The 24,653-nt window shown below is 41.4% G+C and overlaps 1 protein-coding gene across 2 annotated transcripts; it reads left to right on the top strand.

The window, feature by feature from the left end:
• Nucleotides 1–53: 53 nt before the first annotated feature.
• dennd3a (DENN/MADD domain containing 3a) lies at nt 54–22,774 on the top strand. Of its 2 annotated transcripts, none has more exons than XM_084379124.1 (30): nt 54–107; nt 3,199–3,287; nt 4,088–4,243; nt 4,447–4,579; nt 4,986–5,101; nt 5,197–5,327; nt 5,431–5,542; nt 5,876–5,995; nt 6,219–6,317; nt 6,436–6,555; nt 7,146–7,261; nt 7,966–8,121; nt 8,256–8,352; nt 8,453–8,556; nt 9,669–9,871; nt 9,947–10,106; nt 10,628–10,784; nt 10,960–11,182; nt 12,785–12,864; nt 13,632–13,811; nt 13,917–14,087; nt 14,995–15,124; nt 15,454–15,561; nt 17,244–17,341; nt 19,794–19,948; nt 20,515–20,581; nt 20,767–20,839; nt 20,920–21,038; nt 21,122–21,259; nt 21,353–22,774. In XM_084379124.1, exons 1-30 carry the CDS (start codon nt 104–106, stop codon nt 21,545–21,547), a joined length of 3,810 nt encoding a protein of 1,269 aa, XP_084235250.1. In that variant the 5' UTR covers nt 54–103; the 3' UTR covers nt 21,548–22,774. The 2 variants fall into 2 exon arrangements, with proteins under 2 accessions (XP_084235250.1, XP_084235251.1); XM_084379125.1 differs by having other exon boundaries at nt 58–288.
• Nucleotides 22,775–24,653: the final 1,879 nt, after the last annotated feature.

Raw genomic sequence — 24,653 nt, 5'->3', positions numbered from 1 at the left:
CTGAGAGAGAGAGAAGGGCTTTTATTTTGAAATGTGCTATACAGGAAGTGTAACTGACCGTGGCGCTGCGCCGAGTTTGACGGACCAGCGGTAAACCAACACAATGTGTGAGTCTCAGTGTGTGTGTGTCAGACACCATTGAATCACTGCTTACTGTAAAAGTTAACAGACAGCATTGAAGTGACTACCTGAGCTGTTAATCACATACATGGCAGCGAGCTGGAGCTAGCTAACTGCTCTTCAGTGTCACTTAACCGTCGACTGGTGGAAATGATCGAGTGATTTCAGGTCAGTCTTTGATTTTTTTTATAGTCTTGCTGAGTCAAGAAACTTGCTCGACTGGTCTTAAGAAGTCAGTCTCATGTCCTGTTACTAACTTTACGATAATACCACCGGTCACTGTTTAAGCTCTTCAGCGTTAACTTACATGTTGGGGACATTTTATACATGTAGGGTTAACATGACATAACAGTTTTCTTCATGATGCATCTGAGGTATGTGTGTCGTTGCTCACTTTTATAGTATTTACACATGAAGAAAGGTAAGGTTAAAGGTTGTGTGAGCATTACATGTCAAATGGCAGTTTTAAATCCAATGAAGAAAGAGTAAAAAATAGTAAAAAATAGTCTTCATAAAATAGCCCCACTGCTGCACTGCTATCCATTTCTTCATGTTGTCTCCTGGTTCGGATCATGGATGATTAGTTCAAGTCTTCTCACAAAACCTAGTAAATGAAAAGGAGCATGCCACCCATTTTAAGAGTTGACACTCTTCCTGTGTCCCAGAAGAGCTCATTAAACACTTGTAAACCCTGTGTGTGATTTAATTTCCAATGAAAATGCAGATTGTGCAGCTCCAAAAATACTGTAAAGTACATTATCTCCAGTTTGAAGTTAAAAATCTAGCATCTCAACCAAACATTTGAAACCTCATTAGTACAAAATAGAAATACAACGGGGGAGATATTGTGTCAACAAAGTCAGTGACCCCTTCACTGACCTCTGGACTGTGCCAGTTTACAAAGTTAAAACTTAATGTGATTTCTAAATTTAGCAAAGGTCGACACTGGCAAGAACTGTCTGGGGGCACAGAAATCACACGTGCGAATTCCCACAAATTACTTTCATTACTCTAAATGTGTGTAAGTACTTCTCTTCACCACTTCCATACACCTTTTCAGTTCTATAAAACACCTGCTTTCCAGCTACTGCTGGATGAAATCGTTGTCGGCGACATCAGAGCTGCTTCCTGTCTGACATATATGAAGACAAACTTGTTTGTTAAAGCTCCTGGACAGCCTCTCAGTGTCTGCACGGAGGAGGCTGCCTCCCCAAAGCTAAACTCCCAGCTGCAGTAGTCTTTGTATTGTACGTGGAATAAAGAAATGAAGGACTCAGAGAGGCACTCAAAATGAACTTCCACATGGATTGTCTTTGTTTTTCTCAGTCTCGCACAGTGTCTTCATTTTATCAAGCGTTTGAGTCTGTGTGTCTGTGCTCAAGAGACTATCCTGCCACTTCATTTGTGTCAGATCGTTATAAAACCCCCCATGATTCAGGACACTGGTTGAGTTTATGAGAAGTGTAAACACACACTCTTACATGCATGGGGTTTCCAAAATTGGGGGTTTGTAAGGGAGTAAATTACTTAAACTTGTGCGTGTGTGTTTTCCGTGACACAGCAGGGTAGTTAGTCAGAGGCCGGAATGGCCTAAAGAAAGAAAGAGAAAGAAAGACAGCATGTTGGAGGGGAAGAAAGGGGAGAAAATGGCAAAACAGAGAAGAGGACAAAAAGAGGGAACAAATATGGGATGAAGGAGGTGAAAAGTAGATAAAATGGGGGAAGCAAGGAGGTGAAATGAAAGAGGAGGTGAGTTTAAAGAGAGGGTTGAGGAAAAAGAGGACGATTTAAGAGAATGCAGTTCCCTGAGCCTGTAGCTGCAACTAATGCAAGTCAGATGTTTGTTCTGGGATCTGCTTTACCAAGACCAGACAGATAGACTAAAGACAAAGTTTTTCCTCCTTGTTGGCTTTCAGGTAGGGCTGGGCAATATAAAGATTTTATATCGTTATCAAGGTATTAGACTGTATATTGACTTAAGCATAAGGCATAAATGGTGTTTTTCCTGGTTTTAAAGGCTGCGTGACAGTAAAGTGCTGTACTTTTCTGAACTTACAGTCCGTTCTACTTTCTCTCATTGCCTTTACCCACTTAGCCATTATATCCACATTACTGACAATTATTTATCAACAATCTCATTGTGTCAATATTTTGTGAAAGAATGTGTGTCATCCCTGCAATATGGTCCCATCAGAGAGGGTATTTGGTCAAAAAATATTGTAATGTAATTGTAATATCGAGATGTATATATTGTGTATCGGGATAGAGCCTAAAAAATACAGTGATATAATTTTCAGGCCATATCGCCCAGCCTTACTTTCAGGTTCAGTTATGGTAACCAGGATTTCCCATCTGGGATTCTGATGATTCACTATTTTACCACGCCAGTGACCTAACCCAACATCTGCTTAGTGTGTGTGACTTAGACGTTTATATGTGTCTGTGTGTGCCCTCCTCAGTGAGTGTGTGTGTCCTCCTCAGTGAGTGTGTGTCCTCCTCAGTGAGTGTGCGTGTGTGTGGGGACACATCTGGAGGAGGTTGCGGGGAAAAGAGATTTGTCTGTGTGTGTGGGTGTGTAACGCTTGAAGTCAGACCCGAGGTTCTGCTGGTTTGTATTTAGCTCATGCTATATTTTACAAATTAGGTTGCACAAGCTCTAGCTTGTCATTTGTTAAACAAACTCAGATGAGATCACATCTGGTTTGGGAATCTTTTGTGAGTCATGGTCAAAATATAAAATTGTCGAACCATCACCGCAGCCCACTCTGCCATTGTCATCATCAATATTGCCAAATTTTACCAGTGGTTCTCCCTGATTATAGTAAGTGGATGTGATATATTTAAAGTTTTTTTTTATCGATAATTTTCCATAATAATCCACTGAATTGAATATGTAAATAAACAAGGAACCGAGATTTACATCTTAGATTTGTAACATTTCCTGCATTTACATATAACCAGAGTTATTTACAGGGATAGCTTCCTCAGTAGCTAAGAAATCTTACTGTCAAGAAGGCAAATTTATATCGTGATCTCATCTAACTGCACCTTCTCTCTCTGCTTGTCTGTTCCTGGCAGTGTGTGTGATGGCAGAGCTCCCGTCTGGACTGCTGGAGGCATGTGTAGTGCTTGGAGCCCCGAGTGATAAGCTTCGAGACATATACCAGGTAGAGTATATACAGAACATACTATATCCTATACAGGACAAAATCAAAATCTTGTGCGCAGAAACAGGAGCGTTTACACCTTGCATGAGTCCTGTGTCAACACACTGTTTACTTAAGGATTATCGGATTTCTTTCACCTCTTCTGTGACTCAGTCAAAAGGGAAATCTGGTATTTTTAAACCTGGGCCCTTAATTTACATGTTTTGGTGTGTGAACGATTCATACTTAGCAAAAGTTATGGAATCGGTCTAGTAGATTGCCGCGACACGGCTGCAACGTAATACTTCGGGCGAGACTTGAGTATCTGGTTAATAAAAAGGACCTTCTTATTTAACAAAGGTCTCCAGAGGAATCGTTTCTGTCATGTTAACAGACACTTACAGGAGCAACCTCAGCCTCTCGGTGGCAAATACAAACACGTTTAGATGATTTCACTTTGACAGTCAGAGTTGCCCTAAATGGTTACATCGCAGCCATGTTACGGCTGCTAGTTGAGGCAAGCTACTGGACCGATTCCCAAACTTTTGGTAAGTATGAATCATCTTGAATCACACACCAAATCATGCAGATTTATTGCCCAGGTTTGAAAATACTGGAATCTCCCTTTAATACTATGAAGAGCAAGAGCGTGTTAAACACATGCTGTACATGGTATCTAACAGATGAGACACATTCTTTGAAATGGCTTATAGTATACCATGAATACACGTGAGAATAGATTTTTCATTGGGTATTAGTGTCTTCACTGACTGCTAGCTTGCCAAACCTATAGCCCTAAATATTTCCAAACTGTGTCACAGCTTCATCAGCAGAGTAAATTAAACGAATTCCCGTTGCTGGAAGCTGAGGTACTGCAGGTCCATGCCCCGCCCTTTGTTTGCAAGGAGACCAACTCCAGCCAGTCGATTGGTCCAGCTTTCAGTCGTGTCCAGAGGAGGAAGAGCTTCATCAAGAAGGTAAACAAAAACAATTATTTGAAACTATAAATACAAATTCATTCATTCATGGTCAGTGTTAAACAGTTTTTGTTTTTTCTGTCTATGTGACACCTTCAATGTGGATAATGGATCGGGCATTTCATATCACCTTTAGCAGGCAACTTTGTTGATCATTTTCAGAAAATGAAATCCATATTTGTTGTTTCTCTCTTTGTTTGCAGAAGAGGCGAGATCGTGCTGCAGAGGTGCCGAATGGAGACAACGCCAGTCGTACAGAAGTGTCGTCGGCGACAGAGGACATCAGTGTTCCAAAGGATCTGGACCTCATCGCCCTGCCACAGCTCTGTTTCCCTGGTATAGTGCCTTTGCTCTGTGTTGAACATATCATGTTTAGAATTTATTAATACACGTATTCATCTAATTAGGTGTGTAATGTTGTGTTTGTGTCATATGGATGGGAGAGATAGGGATGGTGCCGAGTCAAGTGTGAGTTCAAAGTTAATTTAACAAAAAAAATACTGTACATTGACAAAACAGCACTATTTTTCGTACTTGGTTCACGTGGGGCATGTTCTGGCACCTCTGTTTTATTATGCTTGGATATACATAGTATTGGAGCTTTCAGAAAATGTTTAATTTCCCAGTCATTGCAACGTCTTTGATGCCATTGTGAAAATAACTCCTCTGTGACATGAATGTGGCGTAGACCTCAACTCTGGATTGTGGCATATCTTGAGACTTCTTGATTTCCATTGGTTAGGTGGTCTCCAGTTGGCCAATGAGCAGAGGGAAGACAGCTATCACTTCCTGGTTTTCACTGACCTTTTTGGGAACCGAACCCATGGAGTTGTTGTGCAGCACTACAGGGCAGTACAGGTACAAACACACACACACACACATATTCCCGCACAAACATGAAAAAAACATGTTGAATCCAACGGTTGTTTCTAATTGGCTGTCTAACCTCTCAGTCCTATCAGGAAGGTGCTTTCCAGAACGGGCACAGGTGGAACTCCTCAAAGTCCCGTCTCTTTACGCCCTTTGCTGTGTGTGTCATCTCCAAGTTCCCCTACTACAACGCTCTGAGAGACTGCTTGTCATGGTAATAATTATACATTAATCTGATGCCTGACCTTAGTGACAGTGATTTAATGACATGTTAAACACTCTCTCTGTACTTCTCATCCCCGTCTCCACCTTCTCAGTCTCCTGGTCCAGTTGCGGCCTGCAAGACAATCTGACTTTGAGGAGACAATAAAGGAGTTTTCAGCCAAGCTGTCGCTGGTCCCTTTACCTCCTCCTGGACAGCTACATGTGGTCAGAAAACACCTTCCTCCTGTTGACACATCTCTCTTCGCTCACGCTCACTGCTTCTGTTTTTGTCTTTCTGTTGCTCCATTTCAACCAATATGAAACCAGTTCCGTTACGATTTGGGCAACATTTAGACCAAAAATGTATGAAGCAACTGTAAAGGTTTAGAAACATCAGTTGAAACTTTACAATAAACAGATGCTTAATAAATGGTTTATAAACTGTGTTTTTACCATTTATTAATGATGGTTATTATAAATGGTTACAAAAGGAGCTTGTTTCAATTGCTGGATCTTTACAGTAACATGATACTGTGTGTGTATATGTGTGTGTGTTAGTGCTTCAGCCTCCGTCCTCTCCACGTGGTTCTTCCATCAAGGGAGGATCAGGACAGCCCCATTATCGACATCGACCTGCATCTACCTTTCCTCTGTTTCACTCACACAACACTGCTCCAGGTAATGCACAACAATGAGACGAGTCATAAAGAGATTTGAAGTATTTTTTTTTTATGCTGCATTCACGTGGAAGGGTAGATGGCAGATGGACAGCACCTTCTGGACGGCACGGTCGAAACAGTCAGAAGCAGTGGCACTACGGCAAAAAGAAACAAAGAATGGAAAATATATAAAAATTATTTACTTTTATTTTATGTAATTATTCTCGTAAACGCTTCTCTAGGTGCTGTCCTGCCTTCTCCAGGAGCAGAGGCTGGTGTTTTTCTCTGCTGACTGGGCCAAACTCACTCTGGTCGCAGAGTGTTTACTGCTGTACCTGCAGGTCAGTAGAGGAGGAATATTGTGTTTTTGATTTTCTACTTAACTTAAAAAATATTCCCAAACTTCCTGCAGCATTCCTTCATCCATCCTTTCATTTGTTCTCTGTTCATCTCTTCCAGCCTCTGTCCTGGCAGCAGCCATATGTCCCTGTCTTGTCTGGAGGGATGCTGGACTTTCTCATGGCTCCCACAGCCTTCCTGATGGGCTGCCACATCAGTCATTTTGAAGAGGTCGCAGCAGTGAGTACGATTATTTGCTGTCTCTGTTCAGGCAGCATCAAGGATTAAAGTCTTGTTTGCTCTCAGCAAATCGGACTTTTCTTGACCAAGATGATGGGAGCCACGTGGGATATTTTGAGATTTCGGCTCAAGTTCATATCCAATCTTCTATTCCTCCATACCCAAGGGAGGACATATTATGATTATGACAGAGTATTGTGTTGTGTATTGAACAGAAATGCATGTTTTATGCTTAAAATCTGAACAATTATTGCGTCAACTCCTCCTCATAATGTCTCGGCCGTTTCCCAGAGAGCATAAAGCTCTCAGCCTAACATCAGGTTTATCTCAAGCGTTGTTTAAAATTGTGAGTGTGTGTAATTCAAATGACCAGTCGTTTTGTAATCGTCTTGATTGACATGCTCACGTACAGTTTGTAACAATAGCTGTTTATTCTCCACTGCATTCATCTTTATTCAGTGTGTTACAGACGCTCGGTTCACATATTTAACAGTAGCTGTCTGTTAGTCTAACAGAGCAGGGCACAGTGTAATGAATTGTACCCATTGTATCTACAATGTGTGTGTTCATGTTTATTTGTTTGTGTATAGGAGACAGAGGAGCATATCCTGGTTAACATTGATGATGGCATCATTCAGCCGTCATGGTCTGAAAACCTTGACCTGCCAGCTATCCCTCTGGCTGCAGCTGAGAGCTTTGTTTCAAGGTAACACACACACAAACAGTAGGATGCCGTCAAGCAAACCAGAGGGTGTAGCATGCCTCTGAAGAATGGAGTAGTACTTCTCCTTAGTTAGGGTGGAGTCAGTTCTGTCCAGAGGAGGCAAAACAACCCCAGACTTGAATATTCCCTCCAACATGTTTCACTGCAGGTTTGAAACACTGCGGTATCATTGTCTCTGCTGCCTGTCTCCTTACACACACCCTTCTGTTACTGCCATAAATCTAAGTTGGATGCATCAGTAAACAGGACTTTTTTCAGTCATCCACTGTGAAACCACAAGTGTTTGGCCTTGTTGCATCTCATGAGAAGTCCCCTGAGACCACTACAAGACAGCCTTCTTTTGACAGGACTTGTGCTGATTGGAGTCTTGTGTTCTTTATTTAGCTAAGTCTACATCTTTGATGGAGTTTCTTAAGCTTGATGTATTGCTTGGACTGTATTCTTTGGATGGCGTGGTCGCTATTGGTCTTTCTAATCATGCAGCCGGAGCTTAGCCATGATTTGACGCAGAGAAAACCATTTGGATTAACAATTTGACTTCTTTGAAGCTTGAAAATGTATCTTTAAATGCTTAAAGAGTGCTTTAATCTACCCCCTAAGTACCTGCCAAATCAAATTTAGAAAGGGAACGCAGTTTAAATGACTGAATTAGATCAAAGTCCCGTATGGCTTGTCTCTGTGTGCAGGGCAGAGTGTCTCCAGCTTCACCATGACTTGGAGATGTGTCATCTTGGAGCGGGCACTGATGCCAATGCCCTGCGAGGCCAACGCAGAGACTGGCAGACGCGCCTCAACACACAGATACAAAACATCGCCCTGGAACTGGTGGTCAACATCTTCAGGTAACACTCTGCTCAAAGCTGTGTAATTCAGGGAAGTGAAGTGGTCAGTTGATTTAAATTTAAAACCTGTTTAAGATTTACTAAACCAATTCTAAATTAAACTTCTATTTCTGTCGTTTTCATCACTCTGTCAGAGGCGTCCAGGACTTTCTTAACTACGAACACAGAGTTTTTAACAGTGAGGAGTTCCTGAGAACCAGAGAGCCCGCAGACCAGTCCTTCTACAAGAAGGTGCACTCACATATTTACATACACAGATATGCACACTAGTAAACACACACGACACTCTGACAATGTGTGCTGCATGTTTCTCCTTTGTCGTTCTTCTCAGGCATTAGACACGCATATCTTCCACTCGTTTCTGCGAGACAGGCTGAACAGGAAACGGGACACCTTCAGTCGCATGGAGCAGAACACTCGTAACCACGCCCACAGGTACGATGTCATAACTGAGGGACAGAGGTGAAACAGGCAACTCTGAGGGGATCAAAGTGCAAGCAAAGAAAAAATGGGGAATGAATGAATGGAGCCTGGGTCTGAATTCTCTCTGTAGCTCACTTTTTTTCGCTCGTTACACAAACATTTCTGTCAGTGTTAGCGTGAACAACCATGTGCGACGGAACACAGCTAACTTTTTAATCCACCTGCCAGTGTGGCTCGAAACTACAAACACTTTTGATGATTTACTCCAACAATTCTTCTATTTTAGCACAACCCAGCCCTTTGCCAGCCACCAATTCGAGGGCGGCCCCAAACCTGTTATAGCCTACTTGTTAAACCTGGTGAACCAGAAACTAATACTTGATCATCAGGAAATTAATTTGCACTTTTTTAAATGATTCAAATGTGAGGTTTTCCTGTTTTTGCTTGCCCTCTGTAATATCTTTTGGTTTTAAGCTGTTGGACAAAACAAGCAATTCGAAGACATCACCTTTAAGAAGAAGAAGAAGAAGAAGACACACTGTCCCTTAGGCAAATTCACTGAGAAATTAATCAATTGTTCGAGAAAATGATGATGATGGCAGATTAATGTTTGATGAGAATAAGCATTAGTTGCAGCTCTAAAACCAGAAAAAAGGGTGTCCCGGTAGCTCAGTTGGTAGAGCCGCCTTATCTGTGCAGAGGCTGTGTCCTCGCTGTAGCCGCCCAGGGTTTGAGTCCGAACTGCAGCCCATTGCTGCAAATCAAATAAAAAGAAGGCCAAGAAAAACACAGCTTTTAGGTTTTTTTTGTTCTTTTTTTTTACGTTTCTGCCTGTAATGTTGAGAGAGGGAAATTGAGAAAGAAACTCAAGGTGCTTATCAGGAAGGAAGAGACTTTCCAGTGATAAAGAAACTCATGTAGTGAATAACTGGAATGGAGGATATCCCCACAGCTATAAACAGGAATCATCTGGGTTTATTGTGCAAAGACCCCAATAAATAAATACAAATGAGATTATCTGGAATAAAATATATATTGACAAAGATAAAGGAAAATACTGTAACTTTCATCTCCTCCTTTTCAACCTCAATCTCTGCTGCCTCTTCCTACTCTTCTTTCTCCAGGAATGCGATGACAGAGTCTCCTCGACGTCCTCTCATGTCTGATTTGTCCAAAACGGGCTACAGAAGCTACACCAGCCCCAGCGACAGACTGAGCAAGAGGCTGGGAGCCAGCCTGCCGAACCTGGAGCACGCTGCCAATGACACTGTGACCGCTATCAGCTCCAACAGACCGGCCTCTCTCAGGAAGATGACTCCGGACACAGGTCAGCACTGGTGGAGGAAACAAATTAAAATGATTGAGAGTTGAACTGTTTCTTATTTCCTTTCTCACGTTTCAGGGTTAAAGCTTCCGAAGAAAGCAGTGAAAGTTTTCCGCCTCCCAGAGTTCCCCCCTCCGCTGGCCTATCATTACGTCCAGAACTATTATTCTGACATGGTTTCTTCCCTGGGGAAGGCTATTAGCGTTACACCACCTGAAGAGTCTGCTCTGCTCGCCAGGTACTGTGAGGAGAAGAAAGTGATAGACAGTGGAGAAAATGTTTATGTGCAAGCTAGAAAGATCTGATCATTTAATTGTGTTGCTGGAACAACATTAAATATCTGAATGATCTTTTTCTACAGTTCTTTGGGTTTTTGGACTTGATAAATTGTGAGAATAATCAGCAGAGTAATCAATAATGAAAATAATAATTATTTGCAGCCCTAGTGTCCTATAAATCTTGGACAACACAGTAAAAATCCAGCTTTTCTGTCAGATTTACTTCTGAGTCACTTTTTGGGAAATACCAAACTAGAAAAACAGGTTATTTTTCATGAGTTGTGACATTTACAAATCTACTAATACTCTCATGAGAAGTGCCCCGGGCTAATCTCACAACGTTTCTGGAATAAGTTACTGACTCAGATTGAAGCCTCTAGTTGAATATAACTAAAGTTCCACACAGATTAGGTGCATTTCATGTAAACCATCAAACATGTAGACAACTAGGTGACCCAGACATGTCAATGTCTCTCTCTAGGTATCACTACCTGCGTGGTTTGGTGAACACTGTGTCCAACAAGCGTCTGGATGCTCTGGAGGACTTCCAGAGTCTTTATAAGACCGACTCCGATATCTTCCCTTCTCAGATGGTTAAGTCACTGGTTGACTCTCTGCCAGAAGCTGAGCGCTCACAGGTCAGTACAGGCCAAGATGAATAAAGACAGTGTGTTTTACTCTGCTAGTTATCGAGATTCCCTTCTGTTAATTGTATTTATTTAACTATATTTTATTGAGTGCATTAAATATCATCTAGCAAAGAAACCTTAACTGACATAGTGATTAAGAATCATTGACAATATCTCTCCACAGGCGGACAAACGGCAAGAGCTCAAACGGCTCATCAGCCGGGTGAAGAGGGACCAGGAGAGGGAACGCTCGCGCCATGACAACGGGCATGAGGACGGCGCCGTGAAGCGCTTCCAGCTGCCAAAAAAATACATGCAGCTGGAGGAGTTTGTGAAATGTATCCAGGAGTCTGGCATCGTAAAAGACCAAGGAACTATACATAGACTCTTCGACGCTCTAACTGTAGGTAAGTAGCGTAGTATACTGCACATACATACATTTATACAGTCAGATCTGTGTTATTTACCGTAAATGCACAATTGTCAGAGCTGTAGAAGTTTTCTCACAAACTCCACCACGTTTGACCAGCCTCAGCGTACACACACACACGTGCATTCACATAAAAATATTCCACTACACCCCTCCCCCTCCTCGTCCCTTTTTCCAGGCAAACATTTATTGCCCGGGTTAATCATTACCTCACCTCTTCTTGAAGAAGGAGAGTTTGTCACAGAGCTGTTTGGTGTTGTAACCAGGGCTCCAGTGGACATTTAGCTGGAGGCTAATGGCTAATAATAGCTACATAAGTCACTATTAATCCCTTTGGTAGCCATTCTTTAACCTAGTATTAAATTCATTTACGTTGAAGATGCTGCTCTCTGTCTCAGAGCAGAATCAAACACCACAGTAAACATGTACTGTACAAGCTGTCAGTAACAAGTGATTCAGCCATTGTGTGAACTGCAGTGACCGAAAACATTCCTATGCTCTCAGATTGAGAGGGAAGGCAAGGAAAAGATATTTGAGTCATAAGAGCCGTGTGTCAGGATATTTGTGTTGAACTTAAGATAAGACCTCAGGGAGGAAGGGAGGAGCTGAGGTGCTTTTTCAGAAGCTGAAGTTTTGACTGAATTTGCTAGAAATCGTTCCTCAGGAAGAAAGTTTGGACTCAGAGCTTATCTTTACCCTCCACGTTATCGGAAGAAGGCATTTACATCCTGCAGTTTTTCCTTTCCTATTCTGACACACGCTGGAGAAACAGATACAGAGAGTTCAGAGTTTTGGTTGTCAAAACTAGAATTATCAGAAACATCCAAAAACTATTGTGGTGGAATATTGTTTGAGGAAGACAGAGCTAAACTGACATTTCCTGACAAAGTGGAGGCGCGTATGTATGTGGTTATCTGAGGACAGAATGAAACTGAATTTCGCTTCTGTAATTCATTTGACTTGTATTACCTGTTGAACAAAGAGGTCGATCTGTGACATGGGGACTCGTCATTCTTGAATTCTTGGATGTTTTATGTATGCCTGCAACACAATGAGAATATACGAATATATAATATATCTAAGTTGTTTATCAGGTTTTGCAAGAACATATACATTTATCATCAAAGCATTTATGAAAAGTGAAAGATACAGTATATTTCCTTTATGAAAAGACATAAAAGTGAAAATTCACATATTGCTAAACGCCAAAGCAGCTGAGAAAGACAGAAAAAGAAAATAACCTGGCTATTCAGAAACATATGAAAAAAAAGAAAGGCTTTTGTGACTTCACTGTGTCACGGTGGCCACTGGCAGATGAGTGTTGCTGTATGGGATGTTGTTTGGCTGGAGGGAGCACACAGCCTCTACTGTATGTAGTCATTGTTGTAATACAGTAACGATGACAACCCCCAACTGCAGGCATGCTGGCAGATTAGACTGAGAAAAATCAGTTGGCCCAGTCAGATACCAGATGTTTCTACGTGTGTGAAAGAGTCAGTTCTCAGTTTTTTTTAATCGGAGTCACAAGTCAGAAATGCTGTAAATCATCCTCACTGTGAAAGCGTTTTATTTGTTGCAGGTCATCAGAAGCAGGTCGGTCCAGATTTGTTCAGAGTCTTCTACACCATCTGGAAGGAGACTGAGGCCGAGGCACAGGAGGTCTGTATGTTTGCTTTGCTTGTAACACACAACTGAGAGGCCCAAGTCTTGAATATACAATAGTGGTACATTCACATCCACAACATTCAGGGGTGGTGTGACATATAGAGGGAAAATCAACATTTTGCGTTTGTCAGCTGATCATGATTGAAATTCTAAGCTTATTTTACCCCTGCTCCTTACAGACACACAAACAGCATCAGTGTCAGCATTAGACCTTGTATTAGTTTGTTTATTTATAAATGTAAAGTCTGTGAAACAGGAAGATTGTGTTGCAGAAGGAAGCTTTCCCGCTGCAAAGTTGCAAATTATTTAAATTTCTGGTGTTTCATGCATGAAGTACTGCGTCTGAGAGGGTAATCTGGCTGGTGCACACACTTACAAATACAAATACGTGTTAAATATATTTATATTGGGGAAAAAAAGAAAATCTAAATCAGTCAAAGCAGACCTGAGTGTTTGATCTGACTACAAGATGTAGAGAGTCTGGAAATAGTCAGGATAAAAAGAGAATAACTTGATTTATAATAACTTTTCAGGGTGTTAAATATGCATTTCTGTGCATTTTTAGTAAACATTACACAAATCGTGTTATTGTAGTAATGCAGATTTTTTTAGTGTCTTTGAGTTAAAACCCTTAAACCCAGAAACTCATCTGAAATCTGAGCTGAACGTGGTTAGCAAGCACTTCAACAATAGTCTAAATCAAGGATAATAAAAAAACATATTCTGTGAAATCAGCTGATTTGTTCCTGTGTGATTTTCAGGTGTGCTTGCCGGCGTCTGTCCTGGAGCACATTGAGCCCAGTGAGTGCGTCTTCAAGGTGTCCTCCTCAGTGAAGACGAGCCGCGGCGTGGGGAAGATCGCCATGACGCAGCGACGGCTCTTCCTGCTGACCGACGGACGACCGGGATACGTGGAGGTGGCACAGTACCGAGATTTAGAGGTAAAACAAAATGAGACTGAAGTGAGTTTAAGTGAGCAGAAGAAAGGTTATGAGGAGAGAGATATGGGGCTTGCAATCAGGACTTGAAGTTTGTTGATCCCGTAGGAGGTGAAGGTGTCCTCCGCTCCCTTCCTGCTGCTGCGAATCCCCAGCCTGAAGCTGCGAGTTCAGGGGCGAAAGGAGGCGTTTGAAGCCAATTTGAAAACAGAGACGGAGCTGTGGAACCTGATGGTCAAAGAGATGTGGGCCGGCCGCAACATGGCCGACCAACACAAGGTAAAGATGTCACTGAGGGTGTTGTTTGTGTGTGTGAGGACAGAGAGAATCATAAAAGAGAGGAATAAATGCATGAGATTTGGTGTCTAACCATGTGACTTTATTACTCATAATATTTCTTTATCTCTGTATCAGCTATCAGCTATCAGTGTGTGTGTGTGTGTGTGTGCAAGTCATTGTGAACTCATGTGACCTTTGTAGGTGTGGTTGAAATTCCATGAGGCGTTCATGAACCTAAATAGACCCGCTTGAACAAAGACAGAGGGTTTCCTTTGTGAAACCAGATGATCAAACTGTAACATCCCTGTCTGTCACCCCTCTCCTTTCTCTCTCATTCTTACTCTCATTTCTCTCTTTTGGCGTGGCAATGTAGGCCCCCCAAAAAAAACAAATGCACAAAAGGAAAAAAGTCCCACTGATCACTCGAGAAAATGTTCTCCCCATTTCTTTTTAAACGTTGTGCCGAAATCAACACTAGGCATACACAAGATGCAATATGCACATGAATGGTAGCAGCAGTGTAGCACCAGTATGGGGATGTGACAGGGGTCAAAAGTCAGCAGCAGTACTGACAACAGTGCGACAACAAACTCACGTGTGCCATCCAGTGGTATCTTCTGTTTACGGGTGTAATATATAAGTATGTGACAACTGCATTCAGCACACAGCTGCTTGTCTACGCAAGCGTGTGGCTCAACCTCAAGTATATCTCCGGCCTCCGGGTTTTAAAGATTATTTGAAAGATTTTTAAAGCTTTAATCTCCTCGACTATAAATGCATCTGCAGTTTTCTTATTTTTTGTGAGACCTCCTTTTTCTCCAATTTTTTGTGAAGCACCTGCTCTGTCTACTTCTTTACAACATAAGTTAAGTTTAAATGTAATCCTAAAAGGCTCTTTTGTCTCTAGGACCCCCAGTACATGCAGCAGGCTCTGACCAACGCCTTGTTGATGGACGCCGTTGTGGGCAGCCTTCAGAACAGCAAGGCCATCTACGCCGCTTCGAAGCTGGCTCACTTCGACCGCATCAAGATGGAAGGTAGACGAGGACGGTGATGATGATGATGATTATTGTTGCCGAGTTTGGTTCCTTTTGCTTTTACAACCAGCTCACACTATGAATTCAGTTAGCTTTGATTCATTGCCTCTGAATTGCTGTGGAGATTAATGACTTGGTTTCCGCTCATATTTGCATATGACAGACACTCAGTTGAGATAGGTCTGAGAACATCTGGAAACTGTGTGTTCCTCGGCACATAATGATTCATCAGAGGGGTTTATTACTGTTCATGGGGTTTTCGCTGCTCGTCACCACCTGTGAGAGGTTAGTTATCCCTTTTTAACAGCGGTGTGTGTGTGTGTCTCTAGTGCCGATGATGGTTCCCAAGACAACCGCAGAGACGCTGAAGCATAAAATTAACCCGTCACTGGAGCTGGCTGCACCTCAGGCTGTAGACGTACTTCTGTACACACCAGGTAAACAAACACACACACACACACACACACACACACACACACACACACACATTGCTCCTGTGTGAGTCCCGTATCCAAGCAGTCCCTTCAGTGTTCAGATTATTGCTGCGATGACAAAGTATCAGGTTTCTCTCTCAGAGCAGTTTCACAATCCAGAGTTTCAATTGTGACACCGACACACACACACACAAACTGACAAATACACACACATGAACTTTGCTTTGTCATCACCCCTCTCTCTCTCTCTCACTCTCTCTCACTCTCTGACTCGCTCTGTGTCCCTCCAACGTAAAAAAGACGGTCATAAAGCCGCAGACTGTATACAACACTTCCTCCTGGTCGCCTTTACAGGAAAAAGGCTTGTTTGACGGCACAGTTTCTTAATATGGACTGTGTGCATTTCTTTGTGGACCGAGCATTTCACAGTATTTATATAGCACCTAGACGACCTAGACCTGTTTTGTAATAAAAAGAAAAAAAAGCTTTCTCGCTTTCTACAATATGGGACCTTTTGATTTGTAAAATATGGCCAAAATTCGAAGGTAGCTCCAAAAATATAGGGGAAAGCACATCACCAGAGTAACCGACAGCAGCTGATCTTTGCTAGCTATCCTTGGCTGTAGCCATTATCTAATTTCCTCATGACTTAGTTAGCCACGGAGCTGTCAGCCCTATAGTTAACCAGGACCCAGTAGCCAGGCCGGTACTGAGCAGCCTCAGAGACCAACAAAGATCATGAAAAAAAGGTTTTTATCCCTCTGGTAGGTACTAGAGACTGGAGGAAAAGTTCACAGAGGATTCTGGCAGCTTGTGGTGGCCCAAAACTTTATCAGACACTGTATTTGTTTGTCTTTTACTGTGTCACCCATCGGGACATCCCAGTCATCAGATTTAATCTTAAAAACACAAGACTTGTTTCCTGCTGTTTAACCCTTCTATACAGAGTTTATTGAGGGGGGCAGCCCGACATTTCCATGACATGGCAGGAAGACTGAGAGGGAGCAGCTTAAAAAGAACTATAAAGCCGTGGCCTTCAGTGGACCGGACATCTGGAGCCACTTAGATGCCCGGCTGGTGGCAGACTGACCCCCAGCACTAACACACTCACGCATACTCATACTCAGTGATGCCCACATTATTCCCACACTGCTCTGTTCTTCCACAGCAGTCAGCTCTGTTGGTGAAAAGAACAAATCTGTCCATTCAGATCCTCTCTGCCTCTCTCTGACTCTCTGGTTTGAATATAGGTCACTGAATTGAATTCCTGGCGTGTGTCCAGTTCACTCCCACCCCTCTCTCCCCTCTCCACTCCCTTCTCTCTCTCTGTTTTCCCTCACTTTTTACACCCAGCTCTCTCCTTCCCCTCTGTGTCCCACTGTCCCTCTCCCTCTCCCCTCCAATGAAGCACAGGATGTTACTTTCTGTTTCTCTCCGTCAGCAGTGCTTTTAAATAGCAACAAATACGTTAGAGGAAATCTGACCGTTAGGTGAAGCCGGGGTGGAGTCAGGCAGCAGAAAAATAGATTTGAATTGAAGTGTTTCCATTTAAGCTGTTGGTTGGTATTCACATTTTTTACGTAGCCCCTGAGAGAGTAAACACTGGCAGCTGTAAGCCGCAAGACTGTGATAAGCTATTGAGAAGTAACTGATAAATATTTCATGTGCATGTGTGTGTCTTTCAGGTCAGTTGTGGGTGTCTGTGGGCGGAGGGAAGGTGATGGTGTTTGACGCCTCCAGCTGGTCCCTTACGCACACGTGTCACGTTGGGAATGCAAGACTGGTAAAGAAAACACACGGCAGACACACCGACATGACAGCTCCTTAAAAAGTCTCACAAGGTCTTGGAATAAAATCAAATAAATTAGGGAAATAAATTTACTCTTCTAACAAAGAGAAGCAAATTACACCTCACATTATTTGCACGAGTGTGATCGCTGTTGATTTCAGCACCTCCTCGGTCAGGTAGAGAAACGAGATGAATCCACTTTTTGATCCCAAAAGTTTGAAAAACAAACTCTGCTCTGTCCTCGGCTCCGGGCGTTTATTCCTCCAGAAGCTCCGGGCTTCTGGACCAAAAAAAGTTTGTTTATTTCTGCGGTCGACTCGCTTTTGTAGCCAACTGCAATTGTTGGTACTTCAGCTACTTCGTTGGCTGCATTTCTCCGGCCCCGGAGGTTGTGTTTGATCCACCAAGTATGATCCACAGTCTCTCCAGCAAGAGTCTTTGCTCCAAGTTCTGTCAAGGAGTCATAACAAAACTATTTCCTTTTCTCCAAGTCTGTGAAATAAACTGTATTTCTCTCACTTCCTCATTTATTTCAATTTGTATCTTTTCCACAATTTTCTACTTGATTCAGACAAAGCCTCTTGCGTCAAGACGACAACATGAATCATGGATGCATTTGACAACTTTGACGTCATTTAGATGAAAAACCATTTGTAAACAAAACATGTTTATGTTGCTCACACTAAGATACCGAAAAAGAGTCGTGCTCGCTAATTATAATGCTATAGTGAACCTGGTGTTTGGTCGTCAGTAGATGTCTGACTGCCTCACATCAGTGGACAGAATCAGCAGATAAACCGCTCATTCATGCCACCGACATCAGATACAGATAAAACTGTTTTCCTCAGCTTGATTTTTTTTTCTCATGTTGCTTCACTTCAAACAGTGTCGGTATTATCTTCAGACTAGCACGCACATGTTTGAGGGAGTGTACATTGTGTTATGAATAGGTTGAAGACCAGCACATTTGCTTTCATAACAAAATAAAAAAGTAGAAACGCCTCAAAGCTTTTGTGGAGACTGTTCATGGTTAATGAGGTTAAGGCACCTCTCAGGACTGGTTCTTATCACTGACCTCAGCTCAAGGCATTCAGGTCACAGTCACATGAAATATGTTAACCGGTGTGTATGTGTGTGAGAGACGGTGTGTGTGTTTTCTCTAGACTCAACCATAATATTTGCACACAGTTCACCAGCAGGTCTCATGTGAAACACCTGGATCGTGGCCTTACTTCTGCAGTAAAGTGACTTTAAGCTTGACAGATGATTGAAATATCAGTCGACAACGTTCTGCGGTGGCTAAGTTTGAATCTATAAAATAGACCATGATATTAGATGCACTGATGTTGAGAGGAGGCTGTAAGACAATGCTACCACCTGGTGGAGAAATTCAGTACTGCTCAATGAATTTCCTCCCACAATAAACTCTCAGCATTTCGCATTTCTCAGCATCTACTTACTTTTACACAAACCTGCTACACTTAAAGGAAAAGTTCACCCAAAAATGAAAAATTCATGTCGATGGAAAATCGGGGGAGGTTTCGAAGTCCACTAAACCTTTCTGGAGCTTAGCAGCAAAACAGCCTTGCAGCATTTATTTTATTTCTATTTCATAATATTTGTTATTTACACCCTTTTTAAAGCTGAAATATTCACTGTAACTAGCTGCACAGCAAAAAGCATTAAGAGCACACCCTGTAAACTTCACTGGACTTCCCTTTGGCATGGGAGTGAGATAATAAGATAATGACTTGAGTTTTCATTTGTGGGTGAACTTTTCCTTTAACCGTTTAACCGACGTCCTTCTACTACAGCTGCAATGAATGATTATTTTCACTGTATATCAGTCTGCTGATACTTTTCTTGATTAATCAGTGAATTGTTTGGTCCATAAAATGACAAAAATAAAACATAAAGAGAAAAGAACGGCAGCCAAGAGAGAATAACTCATTGTAACACACTGACATGTACAGTATGTTCTTTCTCACTGCCACTGTAGAAAAATGCAAAGCTTTTGTCTGAACAGCAGTCCAAAAATAATCAGTTTACGATCACACAAGGCAAAGAATTTCCAAGCCAGAACCAGCAAATGTTTTGTTATTAAATAGTTGGTTTAGTTTTCCGCCAATTGACTGATTTTCTTATTTAAATATTGTTTCGGATCTGCTTTTTATTTCCCTTCAAAGAGAAATCCAGCTGAACGCAGCTTTGTGCAAATAAGTAGTGATTTGATTTATTGCCCCTGCTAACCACTTCCCCTCTTCTGGAGGAAGCTGGTGTCACTGATGTAAAATATATGCAGCGGAAAATACCAGAACAAGTATGAGGATTATATTAAATTGCCTCCTTATGTTTCATATCATTTAAAACTTCAGATTTATTTGTAGAAACCTGGTTGTAATGTTATCAGCTGTAGTGTGACTCCTACTCCGGTCTCTGTTTGCAGAACTGCATGCTGGGAGTTGATAAGGACCAGGTCTGGATGGGCTCTGAGGACTCGGTTATCTACATCATCAGCATGGTGGCCATGGTCTGTAACAGACAGCTGACTGAACACAGGGCCGAGGTCACCGGACTGGCGCTCGACGCAGAGAAATACAGGTAACGAGTAAAAAGTAGCTCTGATGAGTGTTTAAAGGTTTGAAATAAGTGGGAAATGTTTTTTAGATCACATAATTTGGGATTATACCTGCTACCGTACAGTAATAAGTGAAATACAATGAATAATCGCAAATAATTCCTAATTCAACCTAATTTATTTTTAATTTAAGCAGACCGGAAAACATTAAGGCCAAAGATCTAGAACAACATTACTAATATAAGTGTAAATTTACTTGTGGAGTGTTTGGCTACTTGAAACAAGTTAGTTTAAAAAAAAGATGATATTTAGCTTCACTTTATCTAAAGTAGCTTGTTTTAGTGACTCATTTCCCAACTTTAAGACTTTCCTGATTACTTGACATATGAATTCAAAGATAGATAACTAGTAAGTAACTTTCAAAACTAAATAAAAAATCTCATGTTTTCAAATTTAAGATTGGAAGTCCTGGCAAGCACAGAAAGTTTTGCAGTGTTTAAATCAATTTTCGATCAAAGTGACATGTTATTGCTCAGATGTACATAAAAATAAAAATAAAACTCACTTACTATTTGACTTTGTCCTTCAGTCAGAAGGTGGCGTACTCCTGCAGTGCGGAGGGGAGCGTCATGGTGTGGGACATCTCGACACTACAGGTCAGTTTCAAAACAACACTTTGGGATGTGTAGACTGTGTTTAATTGGTTTTCTGTTTTGAATTACAACAAAAAAATCTTGAATTAATAGTTTAGAGGTTTTAGAACTTTTCAATTTTAGTTCAAGGATTAAAATTTGTAAGATAAACGTACTGGTCAGATTTCTTAATTGTTTGTATCAAACAGGTGAAGAGGTACTTTCGTCTCTCCTGCGACCGTCTGCAGTCGATCTCCAGCTGTAACGCAACACTTTGGTGCTGTAAGTTTCACACTGTATGGAGCATGAAAATAAGAAACTCGATGATGGAAATGAAGTAATCTCTCTGTCTTTCTCTCCAGGCTCCAGGGACAACATCATGGAGGTGTGGAGGAACGGCTTAGTGAAACATCGCCTGAATCTGCCAGAGCAACAAAAAGACTCCACAGTTATATTCAGCTCTGTGCTGCTGTTACCCGAGGTACCACACACACACAGTTTGAGTATATGTGTCCGGTGTCCTGTTTTTTCTTGTATTTGACCCTTTGTGTTTGTGTGTGTCAGAGGGAGGAGCTGTGGAGTGTGTGTGTGGACTCTGGTGAAGTGAGTATCTGGCACATTAAGGATACTAGCAAACCGTTTCACCGCGTGGTTCTGCAGGACTGCACCGGATGTTACTGCATGATCAAAGTTAAAAACCAGGTTAATATACAGCACTCACGCACACACTTCAATCTCTAAATCTCACTTAAAGCTTTAGAACCCTGGCAGTGACCCCCTCCTCTTTCTCTCCAGGTGTGGGTCGGCGGTGTCGGCCGCAGCTCTACCAAAGGGAAGATTTACGTCCTGGACGCAGAACGCCACCAGGTCCTGAAGGAGCTGCACGGCCACAACGACAAGGTGATGGCGCTCTGCTCTGCTGAGGACCGCTACGTCCTCAGTGGAGCTGGGAAACACGACGGAAAGATCGCCATCTGGAAGGTGGAGTAGATGGACAATGGACAAATGTGAAAGTTGGACCCCAGGTTGAGAATCAGAGTGAAGATCGACTTCTGCACCTCCAAGATTTAAAGGAATCGTCATGGCGGTCACGCGAAGCAACGAGTTTACATTTAACAACACCAACTGAGCAGCTTCTCCAGCCTGCTATGAAGTGGTGGTCTGCAGTTAGAAATACTTAGAGCACTAACATGTTGTTTTATCAGGAATATGGAGGACAAATGAAGACGTAAAGTTCTGCTGCATGGGTTTTTGTTTTTCTTTTAATCCAAAGTGCTTCGCTTTAATAAAGGTTTCTACATTTTATAGTATTTAATGTTTGATCACACTAGTATTATGTGGAAACAGTGTGTGACTGAGCCTCGCTTCAAACTGTGTTTCTTCCAGCTCACAGGAGTCAAACTACCCCTCGCTGTGAGAAAAGCCTTGAAAAAAACCCTTATTTTGATAGTTTAATGGACAATGTACAGTGGAGCGGCGGGAAAGATGATAATTGGAATCTTGATAAAAACATAAAATGAGGACTCACCCCTCAGTGCTTCACACTTATTGTTTTTCTTTACCAGATACTTACCTCATTGTTAGACAAAGTTTCTACAGTTTTCTGTATTTATTTGCCTACAAGATCAGTTTCATCCGTGTTTTTGGTTTTAACAAGTAAATGCAAAATGTTTTTTTATACGTAGACTGACAAAACATGTGAAAAATGCCTTATGCATATTAAAATGTTTATAATTTTAAGCCTTTAAATTGCCTCCCATATGTTAGAATGTATTTATCATCTGCAGACACTTACGTCCTGTTTGTTTTGGAAGGATTTCTAACTAGTTGTTATCACAATGGTGTTATTAGAGTGAAACAGGACAGACTGAAGTTTTCTTCACTTCTTCACAGCCCTTTAATTTCTCCATAAAAGTTCTCTTTCTGGGATGACAAAATGTTGTTTGACAAAAAGCAGTAAAAGCGGGATGATTCTGGTTCATTCAAAGGTTCAACTTATCTTTTATTAATGTATTTAAACACTGTATATAGCTGGAGGACATGGATATAATTTTGTGTTTTGTTTTATGAATATTGTTGTCATTCCCTTTTTTTTTTTTTTCTTTTTTTTTTACAAGACTTCACATGAAAGTGTGAAATATCTCCTGTTAACTGTTTACAATATTTTCTAATGTTTAACCAAACAGTGAACAAAGCAAATACACATTTTTAAAGGAAGTTTTCTGTTTGTCTGTATTTTTTACGAGAGCAAGGTTGCATCGGTGGTTCCCCACCTGGAGGTCACACAGAAGATTTTCTCAATTTATATGGAAGAATTACTGGAAAATGATTTAAGCTAAATAAAACTGTAAAAATATATATACTGTAGTAGACCTGCTCCAAACTTGTATACATAATGCAACTGGTGATGATCAGTCATGAGTAGATGTAGCTTCAGTTTAAGGGATAACAAACCAAAATAATTGCATATCACAGCTTTATGCAACATCTTACAGTCTAACAACCTCATTTATTTTGATTTTATTGAACGTTTTCTGGAACACGATGTAAATCCTCCACACCAGACTCTACGACTCAAAACAAACAAACCTTACAACAACAACAAAAAGGAAAATGCCACAATATATACTCCTAGCTCATACTTATACATTTAAAAGTGGATGACAGGCTATGCAGTATTTTCATATATTGCGTGAACAAGCTTATAGACCACAGTCAGGTCTCCTCTCTGTCGTCTGTATACTAGAGTTTGTAATTGTAGTCTTCTTGAAGATTCAGTTGCCATTAAAGGTCCCATTTGTAAGAAAAAAATATTTTTGAGTCTCCCTCCCGACTTGTCAAAAACTGAGGCTTTTGGACGGCGGCCGACCCAACTTTTCTTACAAATAGGTCCTTTAATTATTCCAAATATATTTGTGTCTTCTGCTGAAAGATAGGCATCAGATGGTATCACACTTGGCAAATCGTTTATGTAGACAACAAGGAGAAGAGGGCCCAGAACAAATCCCTGTGGAGCTCCAGAGGTCAGCGGTTTCCAGTCTGAAGGGGCACTATTATCACCACCTGCTTGTTCTCATTACATAAAAAGTCCTCTGCCCAATCTGTACCTTGTTGTCTATGCGATAAGATTTTAATTTTAACAGCTGTATTTTTTATGACGGACTGTACCAAAGGCTTTTGGGAAGTCCATATATATGCAACTGTCTGTCCTCAATCCCAAGCTGATGACCACTTATCAAGAACAGTGAGAAACTAGAGTGTAGTTGATCTTCCAGATAGATGTCAGATTTACTGGCCTATAATTTCCATTTATGACATTGCATAAATCCCACTACATGCTGTATGCAAATGACATTCTCTAGTTGAGTTAGAATTGAACTCCAGCCCCATTTGTCTGCACTTCCTAGACTTTACCAGAAGAGGGTGCTGTTTTATACCATGAGAAGTTAAAGTGGGAGCAGGTTTGCTACTGAGAGTTGATGAAAGGTCAGTTTCACATCTTCTGTATCTGTTTATTTACCAGTAACTTTCTTGGCTAAGTGATTAACAGCTTTGTCTATAAATGTAAGAAAACACCGAAACATTACTATTGTTATAAACCCAGGGTGGTATCTTCAAAGTCCTTTTTTCATCTGACTATCAGTCTTACACGCCAAAATATTTAGTTTTTATTCGTACATGTCAAAGAAAATCAGCAATTCATCGTATTTTAGAAGATGAAGCAAGAAATTGTTTGGCAAAACATGGAAGCTGTTTGACTCTTCTGCTTCTTCTGCCTGGGTAGCAGGGTGTTGAGGATATAACATAAAGCTAAAACACACTGGCTCCACCCTCATCAGGTGTTCAAACACTGAGCCAAACACTCAGTCCCTGCTGGGCTGGTGCTGTTGTTTTTAATACAAAGCTGCACTGAAACTCCCTTCGGGTCCTTTAGGTGATGTGTGTGTGTATGATGTGCAAAGTTTTCACGTTGGAGAAGGAGCAGGAAGAATACATTAAATTCTCCCCCTTCTCCACTACCACACTGAATTGTTTACTATCTGTATATCAAATCAAATCAAATTTTATTTGTATAGCCCAAATTCACAAATCACAG

Source organism: Pagrus pagrus (genome assembly GCF_965226575.1).
Source record: "Pagrus pagrus genome assembly, chromosome: 17".
Lineage (NCBI taxonomy): Eukaryota > Metazoa > Chordata > Actinopteri > Spariformes > Sparidae > Pagrus > Pagrus pagrus.
The sequence above is the reverse complement of the archived record's forward strand: the minus strand, read 5'-3'. Positions and strand labels throughout refer to the sequence as shown.

Coding starts and splice junctions, on each gene's coding strand:
- dennd3a (XM_084379124.1), top strand. Junction 4,580..4,985: donor GCCACAGCTCTGTTTCCCTG/GTATAGTGCCTT, acceptor TCCATTGGTTAG/GTGGTCTCCAGTTGGCCAAT. Junction 5,328..5,430: donor CTGAGAGACTGCTTGTCATG/GTAATAATTATA, acceptor CCACCTTCTCAG/TCTCCTGGTCCAGTTGCGGC.